The following is a 21252-nucleotide window of genomic DNA, read 5'->3' on the forward strand; positions in this document are numbered from 1 at the left end:
CTGATTAGGGGATTCACATGCTTTCTCTCTATTCCAAACTTTAAATCACTCCTTGTCTCTCTCTGCCACGAGGAACTGAAACGTAGAGTAACGTAGAGCTGACCTGGGTATTTCTGTGGTCAATGAAAGAGCTGGCTGACCAACCTGCCTCACACACACATTCAGTGCCTTTAGAAACTATTCACACCATTTGACATATTGCAAATTTTGTTGTGTTACAGACAGAATTAAAATGGATTACATTTAGATTTGTTTTCACTGGCCTACAGACAATAGCCCATAATGTCAAAGTGGAATTATGTTTTTTCAAATGTTTACTAATGAATTTGTAAAAATTAAGCTGAAATGTCTTGAGTCAAGTATTAGATTTTTTTTAATGACTACCTTATCTCTGTACCCCACACATACAATTATTTCTAAGGCCATCAGTTGAGCAGTGAATTTCAAACTGAGATTCAATCACAAAGACCAGGGAGGTTTTCCAGTGCCTCGCAAAGAAGGACACCTATTTGTAGATGGGTAAAAACATTTTTTTAAAGCAGACATTGAATATCGCTTTGTGCATGGTGAAATTATTCATTACACTTTGGATGGTCTATCAATACATCCAGTCACTACAAAGATACAGGCGTCCTTCAACTCAGTTGCCGAAGAGGAAGGAAACTGCTCAGGGATTTACCATAAGGCCAATAGTGATTTAAAACTGTTACAGTTTAATGGCTGTGATAGGAGAAGACTGAGGATGGATCAACAACATTGTAGTTACTCCCAAATACTAACCTAAATTAGTGAAAAGGAAGCCTATACAGAATAAAAAATATTACAAAACATGCATCCTGTTCACAACACAGCAAAACATTTGACAAAGCAATTCACTTTTTGTTCCGAATATAAAGTGTTATGTTTAGAGCAAATCCAATAAAACACATTATTGGATACCATTCTCCATATTTTCAAGCATAGCGGTGACTGCATTCTGTTATGGATATGCTTGTAATCATTAAGGACTTGTGAGTTTTTCAGAATAAAGTAGAAATGGAATGGAGGCACAGGCAAATCCAAGAGGAAAATCTGGTTCAGTCTGCTTTCCACCAGACACTGGGTGATGAATTCACCTTTCAGTAGGACAATAACCTAAACAAGGCCAAATCTACATTGGAGTTGCTTACCAAGAAGACAGTGAATGTTCCGGGGCGGTCTAGTTACTTGAACATCTATGTCAAGACCTGAAAATGGTAGTCTAGCAATTTGACAGATGTTAGAGAATTTTTTAAAGAATAACGGGCAAATGTTGCAGAATCCAGGTGTGGAAAGCACTTAAACTTCTTTGGGATCGATGTCCCGTCCACAGGACGGCTGAGCTACATAGGCTAATATGATTAGCATGAGGTTGTAAGTAACAATAACATTTCCCAGGACATAGACATGTATGATATTGACAGAAAGCTTACATTTTTGTTAATCTAACTGCACTGTCCAATTTATAGTAGCTATTACAGTGAAATAATACCTTGCTATTGTTTGAGGAGAGTGCACAATTTTGAACATGAAAAGTTATTACTAAAACAAATTAGGCACATTTGGACAGTCTTGATACAACAGTTTGAACAGAAATGCAATGGTTCATTGGATCAGTCTAAAACTTTGCACACACACACTGGTACCATCTAGTGGCCAAAATCTGGTACAAAGAATTTCCGCAAACTTCAAAGTGCTTCCTTTCAAATGGTACCAAGAATGTGCATATCCTTGCTGATTTGGGTATGTCATTTTAGGCGAGAATTGGAAAAAAAGGCGGATCCTTATGAGGTTTTTAGAGATTTACCCAGAAAGACTCACAGCTGTATTCACTGCCAAAGGTGCTTCTAGTATTGACTTAGGGGTGTGAATATTTATGTACAGTGCATTCTGAAAATATTCAAACCCCTTGATTTTTTACCACAATTTGGTACTTTACAGCCTTATTATAAAATGTATTAAATCGTTTTTTGCCTCATCAATCTAAACACAATACTGTACCCCGTAATGACAAAGCAAAAACGGGATTGTAGAATTTTTATAAACATTTTGTATCACATTTACGTAAGTTTTCATAAGTATTAAGTATTTATAAGTACTCAGTACTTTGTTGAAGCACCTTCTTGGGCACGACACTACAACCTTGGCACACCTGTATTTGGGGAGTTTCTCCCATCCCTTCTCTGCAGATCCTCCCAAGCTCTGTCAGGTTGGATGGGTAGCGTCGCTGCACAGCTATTTTCAGGTCTCGCCAGAGAAGTTAAATCAGGTTCAAGTCCGGGCTCTGGCTGGGACACTCAAGGATATTCAGAGACTTGTCCCATAATCACTCCTGTGTTGTCTTGGCTGTGTGCTGAGGGTTGTTGTCCTGTTGGAAGGTGAACCTTCGCCCCAGTTTGAGGTCCTGAGCGTTCTGGAGAAGGTTGTCATCAAGGATCTCTCTGCTTTGCTCCGTTCATCTTTCCCTCGATCCTGACTCATCTCCCAGTCCCTGCCGCTGAAAAACATCCACACAGCATGATGCTGCCACCACCATGCTTCACCGTAGGGATGGTGCCAGGTTTTCTCCAGACGTGACGCTTGGTATTCAGGCCAAGAGTTCAAACTTGGTTCCATAAGACCATAGAATCTTGTTTCTCATGGTCTGAGAGTCCTTTAGGTAACTTTTGGCAAACTCCAAGCAAGCTGTCATGTGCCTTTTACTGCGGAGTGGCTTCCGTCTGGCCACTCTACCATAAAGTTCTTATTGGTGGAGTGCTACAGAGAAGGAAGGAAGGTTCTCCCATCTCCACAGAGGAACTCTGGAGCTCTGTCAGTGACCATCGGGTTCTTGGTCACCTCCCTAACCTAGGCCCTTCTCCCCCAATTGCTCAGTTTGGCCAGCCGGCCAGCTCTAGGAAGAGTCTTGGTGGTTCCAAACTTCTTCCATTTAAGAATGATGGAGGCCACTGTATTCTTGGGGACCTGTGTTCTTGGTTTTTGCTCTGACATGCTGTCAATTGTGGGACCTTATATAGACAGGTGTGAGCCTTTCCAAATCATGTCCAATCAATAGAATTTACCACAGGTGGACTCCAATCAAGCATCTCAAAGATGAGCAATGGAAACAGGATGCACCTGAGCTTAATTTCGAGTCTCATAGCAAAGGGTCTGAATACTTATGTACATTTATTTTTTTATTTTTTTTATTTTTTATTTTACCCCCTTTTCTCCCCAATTTCGTGATATCCAATTGCGATCTTGTCTCATCACTGCAACTCCACATAGGGCTTGGGAGAGGCGAAGGTTATATCATGCGTCCTCCGAAACATGACCCCCCAAACCGCGCTTCTAAACACCTGCCTTCTTAACCCGGAAGCCAGCAGCACCAACGTGTCGGAGGAAACACCGGATTTGAATACTTTCCGAATGCACTGTAAATGAGATATCTGTATTTCATTTTCAATCAATTTGCTAACATTTCAAAAAAACATGTTTTCACTTTGTCATTATGGGGTATTGTATGTCGATGGAAGAGAAATAGATTTGATCCATTTTTAATTCAGGCTGTACAAAATGTGGAATTAGTTAAGCGGTATGAATACTTTCTGAAGGCACTGTACACTCACACACACATACACACACACACACATAGTGCTGTTACACTCATTAAATCAGTCACAAGTAGAAACAGAAAAACATGTATTTGGACAGCTGGAGAGGCAGGATTATGTGAGAGTTGTGCTAAGTGTTTGGATCAAAACAACAGTCTGGCCAGAAGGGTTGCCAAAGGTCAACCAAGTACAGCACGTGTGTTTGGTTTGTGTGCGTGCGTGTTATTCCATCTCATGAAACCTGTGAATCCCCTTAACCATATATAATTTATTATTTAATTAATTGTCAACTCCTTGGTCAAATAAATGTTTCATACACACGCACTGTCTTTGTGCTTACTGGTGTAGGCCTATTTTCTTTTCACGTCTCTTTTTGTGCCTTAGAAAAAGCAGAGGTTCTCTCAGAGTAACAGCTAGTTTTGACCCCAAACTGAATCCCTGAAACCTAAACAAGTCCAATTCCGGGTGAGAAACGCAGTTTAGCGTTTTTCGTCGTGAATCTTGTTCTGGAGGCAGCTCTGCTGCACAGCCGCAAAGTCATAAAATCTGATTTTAAACCTAACTTTAAAGGTTCTACATATAGGATGTTTTTATTTTATGTTTGCACTGTAATTTCAGAAAATGTCCATAATATAATATATCTGCAGTAATAGTGGATTGATAGTGTTTCACAGTATTACTTGCCTGCCAGTGTTGTGATTGACTGTGGTATTCGCCAATTGATTTCAAAAGCCGGAGCAGCATCTGTTGTCAAAATAGGAAAGCTGTTTGACTTTCTGGCTGTGTTATCTAGTTAAAATCACACTCATTTTCTGGTTACTTCAATTCTACACTGTTCGCTCAATTCCAGGTTACAGCTGTAAAAACTATATTTTTTGTTTCGCAGAGATATAAATGGTACAATGATTCCCTACACCATTCAGTACTTGTTTTCTCACATAAATTGTAATTGAGCGAATAGTATAGAATTTTAGCAACCAGGAAATGACAGAGCGATTTCCACTAGATAACACTGCCACAGTCAGAACAGCTTTCCCATTCTGACAAAGAATGCCGCTCAGGCGGGAGAAATCAATAGTGGAATATCACAGTGAATCACAACACTGGCGGGTAAGTAGTACTTTGAAACACTATTATTCCACTATTAGCGCCATATACGGTAAACTGTACAGTGCCTTCAGAAAGTATTCATACCCGTTGACTTATTCCACATTTTGTTGTGTTACAGCTGGAAATTAAAATGGATTAAATAGATTTTTTTCTCTTTTCTCTTACCCATCTACAGACAATGCCCCACATAATGACAAAGTGAAAACATGTTTTTAGAAATGTTAGATACGTAAATATCTGAAATATCATTTCAAAATATCATTTCAAAATAAAATAAAATATAATTTACATATGTATTTACACCCTTGAGATATTACATGTTGGTTGTTGAAAATTGCAAGAAATACATTTTCAAGTCTTTCCATACAGTGGCTTGCAAAAGTATTCACCCCCTTGGCATTTTTCCTATTTTGTTGCCTTACAACCTGGAATTAAAATAGATTTTTTGCAAGTTTGTATCTTGATTTACACAACATACCTACCACTTTGAAGATGCAAAATATTTTTTCTTGTGAAACAAACAAGAAATAAGACTAAAAACAGAAAACTTCAGCGTGCATAACTATTCATCCCCCCCAAAGTCAATACTTTGTAGATCCACCTTTTGCAGCAATTACAACTGCAAGCCACTGGGATTTTTGCCCATTCTTCAAGGCAAAACTGCTCCAGCTACTTCAAGTTGGATGGGTTCCACTGGTGTACAGCAATCTTTAAGTAATACCACAGATTCTTAATTGGATTGAGGTCTGGGCTTTGACTAGGCCATTCCAAGACATTTAAATGTTTCCCCTTAAACCACTCGAGTGTTGCTTTAGCAGTATGCTTAGGGTCATTGTCCTCTCTGGAAGACTGAAAAAGGTTTTCCTCAAGAATTTCCCTGTACTTAGTGCCATCCATCATTCCTTAAATTCTGACCAGTTTCCCAGTCCCTGTCGATGAAAAACATCCCCACAGCATGATGCTGCAGACATAGCGTTTTCCTTGATGGCCAAAAAGCTAAATTTAGTCTTATCTGACCAAAGTACCTTCTTCCATATGTTTGGGGAGTCTCCCACATGTCTTTTGGCGAACACTAAATGTGTTTTCTTTTTTTCTCTTTTTTTTCCTGGCCACTCTTCCGTAAGGCTAGCTCTGTGGAGTGTACAGCTTGAAGTGGTCCTATGGACAGATACTCCAAACTCTGCAGTGGAGCTTTGCTGCTCCTTCAGGGTTATCTTTGGTCTCTTTGTTGCCTCTCTGTTTAATGCCCTCCGTGCCTGGTCCGTGAGTTTTGGTGGGCGGCCCTTTCTTGGCAGGTTTGTTGTGGTGCCAAATTCTTTCCTTTTTTAATAATGGATTTAATGGTGCTCCGTGGGATGTTCAAAGTTTCGGATATTTTTTATAACCTAACCCTGATCTGTACTTCTCCACAACTTTGTCCCTGACGTGTTTGGAGAGCTCCTTGGTCTTCATGGTGCCGCTTGCTTGGTGGTGGTGATGGTGGTGAGATCATGTGACAGATCATGTGACAGTTAGATTGCACACAGGTGGGCTTTATTTTACAAATCATGTGACTTTTGAATGTAATTGGTTGCACCGGGTCTTATTTAGGGTCTTCATAGCAAAGGGGATGAATACATACACACGCACCACTTTTCCGTTTTTTGTATAATTTCTTTTTTTAAACAAGTAATTTTTTTCATTTCACTTCACCAATTTGGACTATTTTGTGTATGTCCATTAAATGAAATCCCAATAAAAATCAAATTTAAATGACAGGTTGTAATGCAACAAAATAGGAAAAACGCCAAGGGGGATGAATACTTTTGCAAGGTACTGTAGATTTTTAAGCCGATTTAATTGTAGTTATATTTTTGACTACATTGGGCCTATAATATTTAATCGATTTTACACAGTAGTGGTGAGTTTATTGTCTATGTCCAACAATAAAGTTTTTCTTATTTATATTTTCCTTCTTATTCGCCACATGTTATCTTATCTTCAAGGTCTTAATGTTTACCTATATACAGTATACACTTTCTAAATGTCTCTGATTTAATACATGTAGCTGTAGATGAGAACAAGTGAATGCTAAATCTGATGTAATGCATCATATGCACCTCTTTCAAATAAATTAATAATATTTGTCACGTTCCTGACCTATTTCTGTTAATTTGTTATATGTGTTAGTTGGTCAGGACGTGAGTTTGGGTGGGCATTCTATGTTTTCTGTTTCTGTGTTGGTTTTGGGTTGCCTGGTATGGCTCTTAATTAGAGGCAGGTGTTTGGCGTTCCTCTAATTAAGAGTCATATTTAGGTAGGCGTTGTCACAGTCTTCGTTGTGGGTGATTGTCTTCCGTGTCTGTGTCTGCAGGACTGTTTACGGTTTGTTCGGTTTGTGTAGCCTATGTTGCCTATTCGTGCGTTTTTCTTGTTTTATGCAAGTACGTCGTCTAGGTCTGTCTACACCGTTTGTTGTTTTGTTAGTTTAGTCAAGTTCGTGTTTTCGTTAATAAAATATGTCATTTCACTACGCTGCGCCTTGGTTCCCTCAATACTCCTCCTCTTAAGATGAAGAGGAGGAGGACTGCCGTTACAATATTATTAATATCATAAAACAATGTGTTAGATATGAAACTTTTGATTGGCCAACATATTGAAAGATTTCTTGTATAAAAGGTGTTAATATCATAAAACAATGTGTCAGATATGAAACTTTTGATTGGCCAACATAATGAAAGATTTCTTGTTAAAAAGGTGTGAATGTAAGAAAACAATGATGATCACACCAACTCTGACAGAGACAAATCCCTGGAGCCAACTGGTGGTACAGACAGGAAGTAGCACACTTCTTATCAGGTGCAGACACAACACCTGCAGAAGTTTCCAGTCCAAACTTGAGAGTAAACTGAAACAAGAAAAGGATAAAAACATCAAGAAGCCAAGGCAAAAGTTCCAATCTGGAAGGAGAGTGAATGTCAGTCTCACACACAGGCAGCCGCACATGCTTGATAACGTACAGTTGAAGTTGGACGTTTACATACACCTTAGCCAAATACATTTAAACTCGTTTTTCACAATTCCTGAAATGTAATCCTAGTAAAAATTCCCTGTTTTAGGTCAGTAAGGATCACCACTTTATTTTAAGAATGTGAAATGTCAGAATAATGGTAGAGAGAGTAATTTATTTCATCTTATATTTCTTTCAGCACATTCCCAGTGCGTCAGAAGTTTACATACACTCAATTAGTATTTGGTAGCTTTGCTTTTAAAATTCTTTAACTTGGGTCAAACGTTTCGGGTAGCTTTCCACAAGCTTCCCACAATAAGTTGGGTGAATTTTGGTCCATTCCTCCTGACAGAGCTGGTGTAATTGAGTCAGGTTTGTAGGCCTCCATGCTCGCACACGCTTTTTCAGTTCTACCCACACATTTTCTATAGGATTGAGATCATGGCTTTGGAATGGCCACTCCAATACCTTGACTTTGTTGTCCTTAAGTCATTTTGCCACAACTTTGGAAGTATGCTTGGGGTCATTGTCCATTTGGAAGACCCATTTGCAACCAAGCTTTACCTTCCTGACTGATGTCTTGAGATGTTGCTTCAATATATCCACATAATTTTCCATCCTCATGATGCCATCTATTTTGTGAAGTGCACCAGTCCCTCCTGCAGCATAGCACCCCCACAACATGATGCTGCCACCCCCGTGCTTCACGGTTGGGATGGTGTTCTTCGGCTTGCAAGCCTCCCTCTTTTTCCTACAAACATAACGATGGTCATTATGGCCAAACAGTTCCATTTTTGTTTCATCAGACCAGAGGAGATTTCTCCAAATAGTACGATCTTTGTCCCCATGTGCAGTTGCAAACCGTAGTCTGGCTTATTTATGGCGGTTTTGGAGCAGTGGCTTCTTCCTTGCTGAGCGGCCTTTCAGGTTATGTTGATATAGGACTGGTTTTACTGTGGATATAGATACTTTGTACCTGTTTCCTCCAGCATCTTCACAAGGTCCTTTGCTGTTGTTCTGGGATTGATTTGCACCTTTCGCACCAAAGTATGTTCATCTCTAGGAGACTGAATGCATCTCCTTCCTGAGCGGTATGACGACTGCGTGGTCCCATGGTGTCATACTTGCATACTATTGTTTGTACAGATGAACATGGTACCTTCAGGCGTTTGGAAATTGCTCACAAGGATGAACCAGACTTGTGGAGGTCTACCATTTTTTTCTGAGTTCTTGGCTGATTTCTTTAGATTTCCCCATGATGTCAAGCAAAGAGGCACTGAGTTTGAAGGTAGGCCTTGAAATACATCCACAGGTACACCTCCAATTGACTCAAATGATGTCAATTAGCCTATCAGAAGCTTCTAAAGCCATTTTCCAAGCTGTTTAAACGCACAGTCAACTTAGTGTATGTCAACTTCTGACCCAATGGAATTGTGATACAGTGAGTTATAAGTGAAATAATATAATACAGTGAGTTATAAGTGATATAGTCCTAACCGACTTGCCAAAACTATAGTTTGTTAACAAAATGTTTGGAATGGTTGAAAAACAAGTTTTAATGACCCCAACCTAAGTGTATCTAAACTTCCGACTTCAACTGTATGGGATATCAGGTTACCAAGGTAACCTAAATGACTACCAACCCGTAGCACTCACATCTGTAGCCAAGCTTTGAAAGGCTGGTCATGGCTCACATCAACACCATCATCCCAGAAACCCTAGACAAACTCTCAAGCGGCATCACCGCTTGGTATGGCAACTGCTCGGCCTCCAACCACAAGGTGCTACAGAGGGTAGTGCATACAGCTCAGTACATCACTGGGACCAAGCATCCTGGCACCCAGGACCTCTATACCAGGCGATGTCAGAGGAAGGCCCTAAAAATTGTCAGACTCCAGCCACCCAAGTCATAGACTATTCTCTCTGCTACCGCATGGCAAGTGGTACTGGAGGACCAAGTCCAGGTCCAAGAGGATTCTTCACAGCTTTCCCCAAGCCATTAGACTGCTGAACAGTTAATCAAATGGCTACCCGGACTATTTTACATTTACCCCATTTTTTACGCTACTGCAACTCGCTGTTTATTATCGATGCATAGTCACTTCACCCTTACCTACATGTACATATGACCTCTATTACCTAAATTAACCCGTTCCCCCGCACATTGACTTGGTACCGGTACCCCCTGTATATAATTTTACCAAATTTCTGTCAGCATGTTTAATGTGCAACCAGAGGAAAAATAACTCTGGACCACCTTTACGCCACACACAGAGACGCATACAAAGCTCTCCCTCGCCCTCCATTTGGCAAATCTGACCATAATTCCATCCTCCTGATTCCAGCTTACATGTACAAAATAAAGCAGGAAGCACCAGTGACTAGAACAATAAAAAAGTGGTCAGATGAAGCAGATGCTAGGCTACAGGACTGTTTTGCTAGCACAGACTGGAATATGTTCCAGGATTCCTCTAATGGCATTGAGGAGTACACCACATCTGTCATTGGCTTCATCAATAAGTGCATCGATGACGTCGTCCCCACAGTGACCTTACGTACACAAACCAACCAGAAGCCATGGATTACAGGCAGCATCCGCACTGAGCTAAAGGTAGAGCCGCCGCTTTCAAGGAGCGAGACTCTAACCCGTAAGCTCATAAGAAATCCCGCTATGCCCTCCGACGAACCATCAAACAGGCAAAGCGTCAATACAGGACTAAGATCAAGTTGTACTACACCGGCTCTGACGCTCGTCGGATGTGGCAAGGCTTGCAAATCATTACAGACTACAAAGGGAAGCACAGCCGAGAGCTGCCTAGTGACACGAGTCTACCAGACGAGCTAAACTACTTCTATGCTTGCTTAGAGGCAAATAACACTGAAATATGCATGAGAAGACCAGCTGTACCGGAAGACTGTGGGATCACGCTCTTCGCAGACGATGTGAATAAGACCTTTAGACAGGTCAACATTCACAAGGCCACGGGGCCAGATGGATTACCAGGACGTGTACTGCGAGCATGCGCTGACCAACTAGCAAGTGTCTTCACTAACATTTTCAACCTCTCTCTGTCCGAGTCTGTAATACCAACATGTTTTAAGCAGACCACCATAGTGCCTGTGCCCAAGAACACTAAGGTAACCTGCCTAAATGACTACCGACCCGTAGCACTCACGTCGGTAGCCATGGAGTGCTTTGAAGGGCTGGTCATGGCTCACATCAACACCATCATCCTAGAAACCCTAGACCCACTCCAATTTGCATACTGCCCCAACAGATCCACAGATTATGCAATCTCTATTGCACTCCATACTGCCCTTTCCCACATGGACAAAAGGAACACTTATGTGAGAATGCTATTCATTGACTACAGCTCAGCGTTCAACACCATAGTGCCCTCAAAGCTCATCAAGAAGCTAAGGACCCTGGGACTAAACACCTCCCTCTGTAACTGGATCCTGCACTTCCTGACGGGTCGCCTCCAGGTGGTAAAGTAGGTAGCAACACATCCGCCACGCTGATCCTCAACACAGGGGCCCCTCAGGGGTGCGTGCTCAGTCCCATCCTGTACTCCCCATTCACTCATGACTGCACGGCCAGGCACGAATCCAACACCATCATTAAATTTGCCGATTGACACAACAGTGGTAGGCCTGATCATCGACAACAACGAGACAGCCTATAGGGTGGAGGTCATAGACCTGGCCTTGTGGTGCTAGGACAACAACCTCTCCCTCAACGTGATCAAGACAAAGGAGATGATTGTGGACTACAGGAAAAAGAGGACCGAGCATGCACCCATTCTCATCGACGGGGCTGCAGTGGAGGTGGTTGAGAGCTTCAAGTTCCTTGGTGTCTACATCACCAACAAACTAACATGGTCCAAACACACCAAGACAGTCGTGGAGCGGGCACGACAAAACCTATTCTCCCTCAGGAGACTGAAAAGATTTGGCATGGGTCCTCAGATCCTCAAAAGGTTCTACATCTGCACCGTCGTTAGCATCCTAACTGGTTGCATCACTGCCTGGTATGGCAACTGCTCGGCCTCCGACCGCAAGGTGCTACAGAGGGTAGTGCGAAAGGCCCAGTACATCACTGGGGTCAAGCTTCTTGCCATCCAGGACCTCTATACCAGGCGGCGTCAGAGGAAGGCCCTAAAAATTGTCAAAGACTCCAGCCACCCTAGTCATAGACTCTTCTCTCTGCTACCGCACTGCAAGCGGAGCGGAGCGGAGCTCCAAGTCTGGGTCCAAGAGGCTTCTGAACAGCTTCTACCCCCAAGCCATAAGACTCATGAACATCTAGAGACTCATGAACATCATCAAATGGCTACCCAGACGATTTGCCTTGCCACCCCCCCCCCCCCCCTCCCCCTCCCATCTCCACACCACTGCCAATCTCTGTTGTCATCTGTGCATAGTCACTTTGTAAGTAAGCATTTCATTGTAAGGTCTACACCTGTTGTATTCAGCGCATGTGACTAATAAAATTAGATTTGATTATATAGCCTCGTTATTGTTATTTTATTGTGTTATTTTTTTAACTTTAATTAGTTTACCAAATATTGTATTACTCTGCATTATTGGTTAGGGGCTTGTAAAGTAAGAAATTCAGGATAAGGTTGTTGTATTCGGCACATGGGACAAATACATATTTAATTTTGAAAAACTTTGGAGCACCTTAAATGACATTTTGGACAAAAAGGCAAACTCTCCATCATTCATTGAATCAGATGGCTCATTCATCACAAAATCCACTTATTTTGCAAACTACTTTCATGATTTTTTCATTAGCAAGGTTAGCAAACTTAGGCATGACATGCCAACAACAAATTCTGAACCTACATATCCATGCATAACTGACCAAATTATTATAATTTTGAATTCTGTAAAGTGAGTGTGGAAGAGATGGAAAAACTACTGTTGTCTATCAACAATGACAAACTACCTGGGTCTGACAACTTGGATGGAAAATTACTGAGGATGATAGTGGACGACAGGGGCGCAATTCCACAAATTAACTTTTAACAAGGCATACCTGTTAATTGAAATGCATTCCAGGTGACTACCTCATGAAGCTGGTTGAGAGAATGCCAATAGTGTGCAAAGCTGTCATCAAGGCAAAGGGTGGCTACTTTGAAGAATCTCAAATATAAAATATATTTTGATTTGTTTAACACTTTTTTGGTTACTACATTATTCCATATGTGTTATTTCATAGTGTTGATGTCTTCACTATCATTCTACAATGTAAAACATAGTAAAAATAAAGAAAAACCCTTGAATGAGCAGGTGTCTCCATACTTTTGACTGGTACTGTAATGGAGAGCAAACATTAATGCTATTTTTTATGCAGGTTTTTTATACATATTTTTTATGCATGTCAATCTCTCATGACTCAAAGTCGAGGAGAGATTGACTTCATCACTACTTGTAGTTGTGAGAGGTATTGACATGTCGAATGCACCAAGTTGTTTACACTTTTAGCACACAGCTTGGACACCCATGCATACCCAACAAGACATGCCACCAGAGGTCTCTTCACAGTCCCTAAGTCCAAAACAGACTATGTGAGACGCACAGTACTACATAGAGCCATGGCTACATGGAACTCTATTCCACATCTAGTAACTCATGCGAGCAGTAAACTTTGATTAAATTAAATTTTAAAAATACACCTTAAGGAACAGCGGGGACTGTGAAGATACACACACACAGTTACAGACACATGCATACACACACACGATAACATGCGCACTATACACACATGTACACATGGATTTTGTGTTGTAGATATGTGGCAGTAGAGTAGTGGACGAGACACACACTTATTGTGTTGTGAAATGTATTGTAATGTTTTTGAAATTGTATAACTGCCTTTTGTGTGTGTGTGTTTGTGTGTATGTGAAAGATCACACATCATACCACACACGTTTCTTCTCCCCACACACTTCAATTTACACCAACCTGTGTGTGTTACTTCAGAGTGTTTAAGTTTTAAAATCTCTCCTGTTAACCCGAAATTGCCATAACTCTGGATATCCATAGCACTCTTTGTACTCATATGTGTGCTGCTGTCTATACACTCGCCTTCTGTGGTCTTGTAAACTGCCGTGGGGCAGTCAGGGTCATAGTAGGTCAGGCTCATAGAATGGCTTGAACAAACATGTTCTATCCATCTAACGGTGACAATATAATTTGCCATTAGTATATGTCGAACAATGAGAAATGTAGCTGGTTGGGTTTGTCTGTAGTGTCTTGCCACCAGCGCTCTCTACTCGCATATACTCTCTCTCTTACACACAACACACACACACATACGCACAAGAAAGTACACATTGTCTTTTCCTTTTGACTTGCCATATTTTAATACAGCAAAACATTTGTCTCGATACACTTTCTATACAAATCATAAGAATTGATACAAGTTACAAAACATCCTTATGTATTGAACCTTTACACATCCAAAGACAAGTCAGTCACAAGTATGGACGCAGACAGAGAGATGCATCTATCCCTGAAACAGACCACTATACATTGTATATGGAAGTAAAACATTTGAAGAGTTTCCAGCATTCCATAGAGTCGATTTACAGCTAGTCCCTCTCCTCATTCCTGTTTCTCGTGCCAATCCTCCATCCCCTCCCAAATCGCGTCATCTTAGCCCAGATGACAGAGGCAGTTAAACAAAGAGGGTCTGGAGAGAAACAGAGAGGGAATAGATTCTTCTTTATCATAATCTAGATTTCCTCTGAAAGATGGGGGGGGGGGGGGGGGGGGGGGGGGATGAGGCATTTTAACTGGTCTTCATTGGCACATTATTTCAATATGCCAATGCCAACCAACTGTATGGCTAGAGATAAGGAGAGACAGAAAGAGAGAACAAGAAAGAAAGAGAGTTTGATTCAAGCCATCCACTCAGCCTCCTTTAATTCTTGCAATTGTGGAAGAAGTGGTAGATGAAGAGTAGGAGGAGAAAGAGAGTGTGAGAGAGAGAAACCTTACAAAACAGATATGCACTGTATACAAAGAAGAGATACTCTATTGTGTATGTATGTCTATGGGTGAGGGACAGAGTGAGTAAATCTGTCTGTATGAATAATAAGGTGTGTATAGGCTTTACTATAAATGCTTATTTGTATCTACATACACTCAACAGTTATGCATTTTCTTTTCCCAATAAAAAAAAACAGGCATTTCACCATCCTGGATTCGGATCAAATTAATGTCTGGCACGTCCCCAATAGATTGGTCCAGGATTCAGGACCCAAGTGCCAGGTATTGTTGTCACCCGTTACCGCGAATCATGTGAAATGTGTGCCATTCAAAAAAGAGCTATGTCAAGCTGCCGTCAAGTTATTTGCGTGTTATAAGCATACCGGTACTCTGAAATGGTCACGTTCTGTCCTTGTGAAAGCAAAACGTACCTTTTCGCTAACACCCATCAGGTAACCAAATTCATACACAAAAACACCCTTTAACACAAACACTGGTAAGTACACACACATCCCTAATGGCACACAATCAACCAGTAAAAGATGAATAGAAAAAGAGGCACTTCAGATAGTAGTACACAAATTGCCTAGCACACACACACACTACCGTCTCAACACACTGATAGCTACAGTATTAATACTTGAGCCCATATTATCGATCACATTACAGTATACCTGAAAAGCTCATATATGAGCCTGTGCGTCTGACTAGCTTGGCTGCTCGGAAAGCTACAGAAGGCTTTGTGTAGGAAGATGGGATCCGACACCCAAAGTTTCACCGTCATCGCCAGGCTCAGCAGTCAATAGAAAGATCCGCTCAGGAAGTAACAAGAGATATTTCATATAGGAAGACAGATTGTCAAAGGTGCAAGATTCCACCCAGCAGCCGCCCTTTCAAGCAGCTGTTCATATCCTATCAGATTATTTGTTTCATACTTCCAACCAATCAGGCTGCTTGTTGTATGCTAAGCCCTACATGTGATCTGCTTGGCTAGAAGGTTTTGTACAATTAGTGGATTACCAAGTGCAGTCAATCCACACAAAAGGAAGAATGACATTGTGACAGAGAGAAAACATTGCAAGAGTAGTTTAACGTTAAGGATTGTGCTGCATACTAAACTTAGCTACTACAACTTAGCTACGACTTTTGAGTCCATAAAAACATGGCATGAGCCATTATTGCTACAATAACTCCCCCACCCACCCCCCAACCCATCAAGACACCACTTCTTCCCAAAACTATTCTCCCTACAGTCCTACAGTGGAACAGTCTCGATGTACTTGCCCCTGTCCCCCCTACCCCTCTCCATCACCCCCTCCTGGAGGGTTTTGGTGGAGACGGTATAGCCCTTGGTTCCCTTCCCATCTCCTCCCCCACCCCCCACTGCCACTGAGTCCTTCTTCGTAAGTGGACTACGAGCCCTATGGGGATCTCCTCCTCTCCTCTCCCTCTCTGGGGTGGGTTCTGCCACCCTGCCTCCTGGCCCTGCCTCAGCTCCTCTCCTCCTGGCCGGGGGCCCCCAGAGGAAGGTGTTGGCCGGCTGGTAGTGCTGGCGGGCGTACCGGAGCAGGCTGCGGCGGTGGGAGCGGAGGCGGATGGTGTAGACGTAATACTCTAGGGTGCTGTGCAGCATGTTGGGCAGGGTGCCCCGGCACAGAGCCTCGTCCAGCAGCAGACGCACCAGGGGGGCCTTGAAGGCCTCAAAGCCCAGCTCACCCAGAGACTTGAGGATGCGCGTGATCCGCAGATAGTTATGCTGGGACCTGGGGAGAGAGGGAGGGATAGGTTACTCATCACCAAACCACCTTCGCTATAGACCCAGAGAGAAATTGTGTGTGCGTGCGTGTGTGTAATTACACCTGTGTTTACCACTCACTCATTGAGGTGCTGAAAGCGTTCTTGCCAGTTGGAAGCTCGGGCGACATTCCCACTTTTATCCAGGAGTTTGATCCCGTAAAAATCCAGCATGAGTGTGTACGCCAGCAGAAATCGCCGCTTGGCCTCCCGAGTGCTTTGGAATTCCTATGGGAGACGGCAAAGATCAGTCGAAAGTATAAGTAGATCCCACAATATTCAAAATTCCTGTACAACATGATGGCATACTGACATATTCAGATCAGTCAAAGCACATGGTTAAGTCTTGTTATTGTCTTTACCTTGATCTCCTCCTGAGTGAGTTCTTGAGCATAGAAGTTGAGCCCTTGCTCCCTCAGAGGGAAAAGCCTGCAATAAAGACAGAGAGAGAAGACTGTCAAAGAGTGAGGTTAACTCTCTCCCCTTGACTTTTCTATGCACGTCTCCCTGTCCTCTCTTGCCTGTCTTTATTCTCTTGCTCTTCCCCACTGTCCTCTTTTCCTCTATAAACGCATCTCTCTCTCTTATTACAGTGGCTTGCGAAAGTATTCACCACCTTGGCATTTTTCCTATTTTGGGGGTTTGTATCATTTGCTTTACACAACATGCCTACCACTTTGAAGATGCAAAATATTTTTTATTGAGAGACGAACAAGAAATAAGACAAAAAAACTGAAAACTTGAGCGTGCATAACTATTCACCCCCCCCCCCAAAAGTCAATACTTTGTAGAGCCACCTTTTGCAGCAATTACAGAGGCAAGTCTCTTGGGGTATGTCTCTATAAGCTTGGCACATTTAGCCACTCTGATTTTTGTCCATTCAAGGCAAAACTGCTCAAGCTTCGTCAAGTTGGATGGGTTCCGCTGGTGTAAAGCAATCTTTAAGTCATACATACCACAGATTCTCAATTCGATTGAGGTCTGGGCTTTGACTAGGCCATTCCAAGATATTTAAATGCTTCCCCTTAAACCCCTCGAGGGTTACTTTAGCAGTATGCTTAGGGTCATTGGTCTGTACTTCTCCACAACTTTGTCCCTGACCTGTTTGAAGAGCTTCTTGGTCTTCATGGTGCCGCTTGCTTGGTGGTGCCGCTTGCTTAGTGGTGTTGCAGACTCTGGGGCCTTTCAGAACAGGTGTATATATACTGAGATCATATGACACTTAAATAAAGTCCGCCTGTGTGCAATCTAACTAATTATGTGACTTCTGGAGGTAATTGGTTGCACCAGGTCTTATTTAGGGGCTTCATAGCAAAGGGGGTGAATACATATGCACAAACCACTTTTCTGTTTTTTCTGTTTTATAATTTTTTGAAACAAGTAATTTTTTTCATTTCACTTCCAATTTAAACTATTTTGTGTATGTCCATTACATGAAATCCAAATAAAAATCCATTTAAATTACAGGTTGTAATGCAGCAAAATAGGAAAAACGCCAAGGGGGACGAATACTTTTGCAAGGCACTGTAAGTAAATTCAATGAGCGACAGCCACTCGTCTGTACACGCTCACTGCTGCTTCGACACCCACTAATTGATATTATGCTGCTCTGTCAGAATAGAGAGAACGAGAGAAAGTGAGAGATAATAAGGTTGGCGCTGCAGGGAGTAGGTGAGATTGGCAGGATATGTGAATCCCAGTGGTGTGACTATGTTTTTTCTCCTGGTGTTATATAGGTCTCGAAGTTATGTAGGTCTGTGTCAGAGAAAGCATTGGCTGTACTTTGCTGTTCTCTTTTCTGCTCCTGCAAAATAGGGTGAGATACATTTCTATGTCCAAACATACATATGTTACAGACCCTGGTTCAAATTCTATTTGAGATCATTTCAAATGCTTACGTAGTCACAGGTGTGCATGACACACACACACACACACACACACACACACACACACACACACACACACACACACACACACACACACACACACACACACACACACACACACACACACACACACACACACACACACACACACACATCCATAGTACCTCAAAGGGCCTCTTACCACTGTATGTAGGTGTGATTGTGCTCCAGTTTGTCATAATCTCCTTTCCATTTGGTCAGGATCTCCTCAATGAAGATGACTAGAGATGGATTCAGGTCAATCACATAAATTATACAGGAAAACACACCTGCCCTGTTTGGGGTCAGCATAAAATGTGTGTGTGTGTCTGCAGGCTAGTGTTTAAACAGTAGATCAGCTCTTAATCCTCTGGACTCCTCTGTTCAAACATGACCCAAGGCCAATCAAAACTCTCTAAGCCCTGAGCCAGTAACACTCTGCTGTATGTCCGACGGGTGTGTGTTGCTGTTTGTCACTGTGTGTTAGTGTGTGTGTGTACTGACCGTCTGGTATTAGAGGGATCTTGTTCAGGTAGAAGCGGAGGTTGCGGTAGTCATTAGGTAGCCGGGGCGCCTTGTAGTTCTAGGGAGGGAGAGGATGAGGAGGAAGAATCAGGCTACTGTGTGTGTGTGTGTGTGTGTGTGTGTGTGTGTGTGTGTGTGTGTGTGTGTGTGTGTGTGTGTGTGTGTGTGTGTGTGTGTGTGTGTGTGTGTGTGTGCGCCGTACCGGGTAGCTGTGGCGGTATTTGTAAAGATCCTTTGCAGCATAAAAACTTCTCTTCATCTTGGTGCTGGACTTAGAGTCAGAGAGCTATGAGAGAAAGAGAAAAAGAGAGAGAGAAAAAAAGTTGGTGAATGAACACTGACTGAAATAGATAGCAACAATGATATCAACAGCGTGACACACAAACCCATAACAACATAGCAGATGTCTGGGTTGAGTGGGTTTGTAACAACTGGAATTAATTATTTTTGGTGTAGGCAGAATAATAATCTGCCAATTTCTTCCCCATGAAAGCAATTCTAACTTCATGCAGGCTTCCAATGCACTCACAGTCAGGATAACATGAAGGAAAATGCACCATATAAAGGCATATCAAGGTATTATAAAGGCATTTGACTCATTACAAACAAATATTGTTGTTTATCTATGTCACGACGTCCGCCTGAGTCGGTCCCTCTCCTTGTTCGTTGGTGGTCGACGTCACCGGCCTTCTAGCCATCGCCGATCCACTTTTAATTTTCCATTTGTTTTGTCTTTGTTTTCTAGACACCTGGTTTCAGTTCCCCCATTACATGTTCATTATTTAACCCTCTGGTTTCCCCCATCTTTGTGTGCGTGTTTGTTCTATTGTTCAGGCTGTTTCTGACGGCTGGAATTTTGTTGCCGGGTTTTGTTATTACGCCTGTTTATTTCGTGGTACCGGTATTTTTCCCACACAGTAGTATTGTGTTTATACTGGTGTATCTTGTATTAAATACGTTGTACACGCATCTCAGCTCTCCTGCGCCTGACTCCTTTCACCAGTTACCCACAGCCTTGACAATCTCTTTTATACTTATGAACATGGATGCATCCCATCAAAGTTGTAGGGTTGTTGAAAATAAATAGTAAGCCTAAAGGCCTAGACCTGAAAACAGCAAGGATTTGGGGAATGGGAATACTGTGTCATTTTTCCCAAATCAAACGATGGAAGATGGGCTCCCCTATTTGACCCTATTATATTTTATGTATTTTAAAAATCAGCTCACTTTTATCAGGTCACTGTCTCACTTGCGCGCGACACTAACCCCCCCCCCCCCCCCCCCCCGAAACGACACGAAACGAGGACATAAAACAAGACAGCGATGTACAACATTTTTGTTAAAACTGAACGATATAGAATTATGCTCTATAAGATTGCCACTTTTGGTAATGCATATGACCACATCAATTGGATACCTGGCAATGACATTGAACGTAGCGTAGACATGGCAACAACATATGCGTTGAGGACAATTACTTTGGGACATAGGCCTCAACTAGGCTACTAGCCTACATACAATCCTGATTTTGGTTTCCCGACATTATAGTCTGGGATGTTGACATCTTCAGCGAGCCAGCTATGCAGCTGTGCCATTTCCATTTTCTAATTTAGCTCATTGCAGTCTACTCTTCTTACTATTTTTTGTGTGTGTGGTTGCTTTTCTGTGTGCCAGTTTGTTGGTAGCCTATTTACCTTCGGGGACATGTTCGCCTGTTCGCCGCATCTCCCTGTCTCAGTCCGGCTGACACACTCCGATATCCCGCTGTCCTCATCACCCGGCTGCTCGTCGCTTTCCGAGTCTGACTCCCATGTCGAGTCGCATTCCTCCACAGTTCTCGGCTCCTTGTAGCGCAAACTGCCCATCAGATTTCCCATTTACCCGCCTACACCGAGTCGCGCCGTCCTCTGTGTCCTTCTAGCCTACATATTTTGCCGTGCAGTCCGCCTGCTGCGCCACGGTTAGTGTGTGGCGTTTAAATGGCAGGCTGAGGAAAATTCCGATTCAGACTTGCTAGTAGACGGTGAACACACCCCTAAATGCGCGGCGCGTGCGGAGGAAAGTGGTCACAGCATCAGGAGCAAAGATGACCACGTGCTCCACGACACTGGGACAGGGGTTAACCAGTGTCACATCTGAGATCCTCAATGTCAGATGGAGAACACATACTCATTCTCCCTTTCGGTCACTAGCTAGGTTTCTATTCAATTGGCGACAGATTGTCATGCGAATACTCTAGAATCCGCATTGGAAAATATGCGCATTTTCCTACCAGTGGTGTGTTTCCACCAATTTGACTTTTTGCGGATAAAATCAGTGC

The 21252-nt window shown here is 42.4% G+C and overlaps 1 protein-coding gene across 1 annotated transcript; it reads right to left on the reverse strand.

The window, feature by feature from the left end:
- Positions 1–14057: 14057 nt before the first annotated feature.
- ogfrl1 (opioid growth factor receptor-like 1) lies at positions 14058–21252 on the reverse strand. Its single transcript, XM_055925257.1, has 7 exons — positions 20627–21252; positions 19135–19218; positions 18912–18990; positions 18571–18649; positions 16866–16932; positions 16586–16731; positions 14058–16472 (listed from the first exon to the last, which is right to left on the reverse strand). Exons 1-7 carry the CDS (start codon positions 20807–20809, stop codon positions 15965–15967), a joined length of 1146 nt encoding a protein of 381 aa, XP_055781232.1. The 5' UTR covers positions 20810–21252; the 3' UTR covers positions 14058–15964.

Source organism: Salvelinus fontinalis, chromosome 1 (genome assembly GCF_029448725.1).
Source record: "Salvelinus fontinalis isolate EN_2023a chromosome 1, ASM2944872v1, whole genome shotgun sequence".
NCBI classification, from domain to species: Eukaryota; Metazoa; Chordata; class Actinopteri; order Salmoniformes; family Salmonidae; genus Salvelinus; species Salvelinus fontinalis.

What these genes read in the sequence shown, in the direction of transcription:
- ogfrl1 (XM_055925257.1), bottom strand. Translation starts at nt 20,809, where the DNA reads ATGGGAAATCTGATGGGCAGTTTGCGCTACAAGGAGCCGAGAACTGTG. An exon ending in AATACCGCCACAGCTACCCG is followed by an intron (nt 18,991 to 19,134) that starts GTACGGCGCACA and finishes CTCCCTCCCTAG; the next exon opens with AACTACAAGGCGCCCCGGCT. An exon ending in TCACTCAGGAGGAGATCAAG is followed by an intron (nt 16,732 to 16,865) that starts GTAAAGACAATA and finishes CGTCTCCCATAG; the next exon opens with GAATTCCAAAGCACTCGGGA.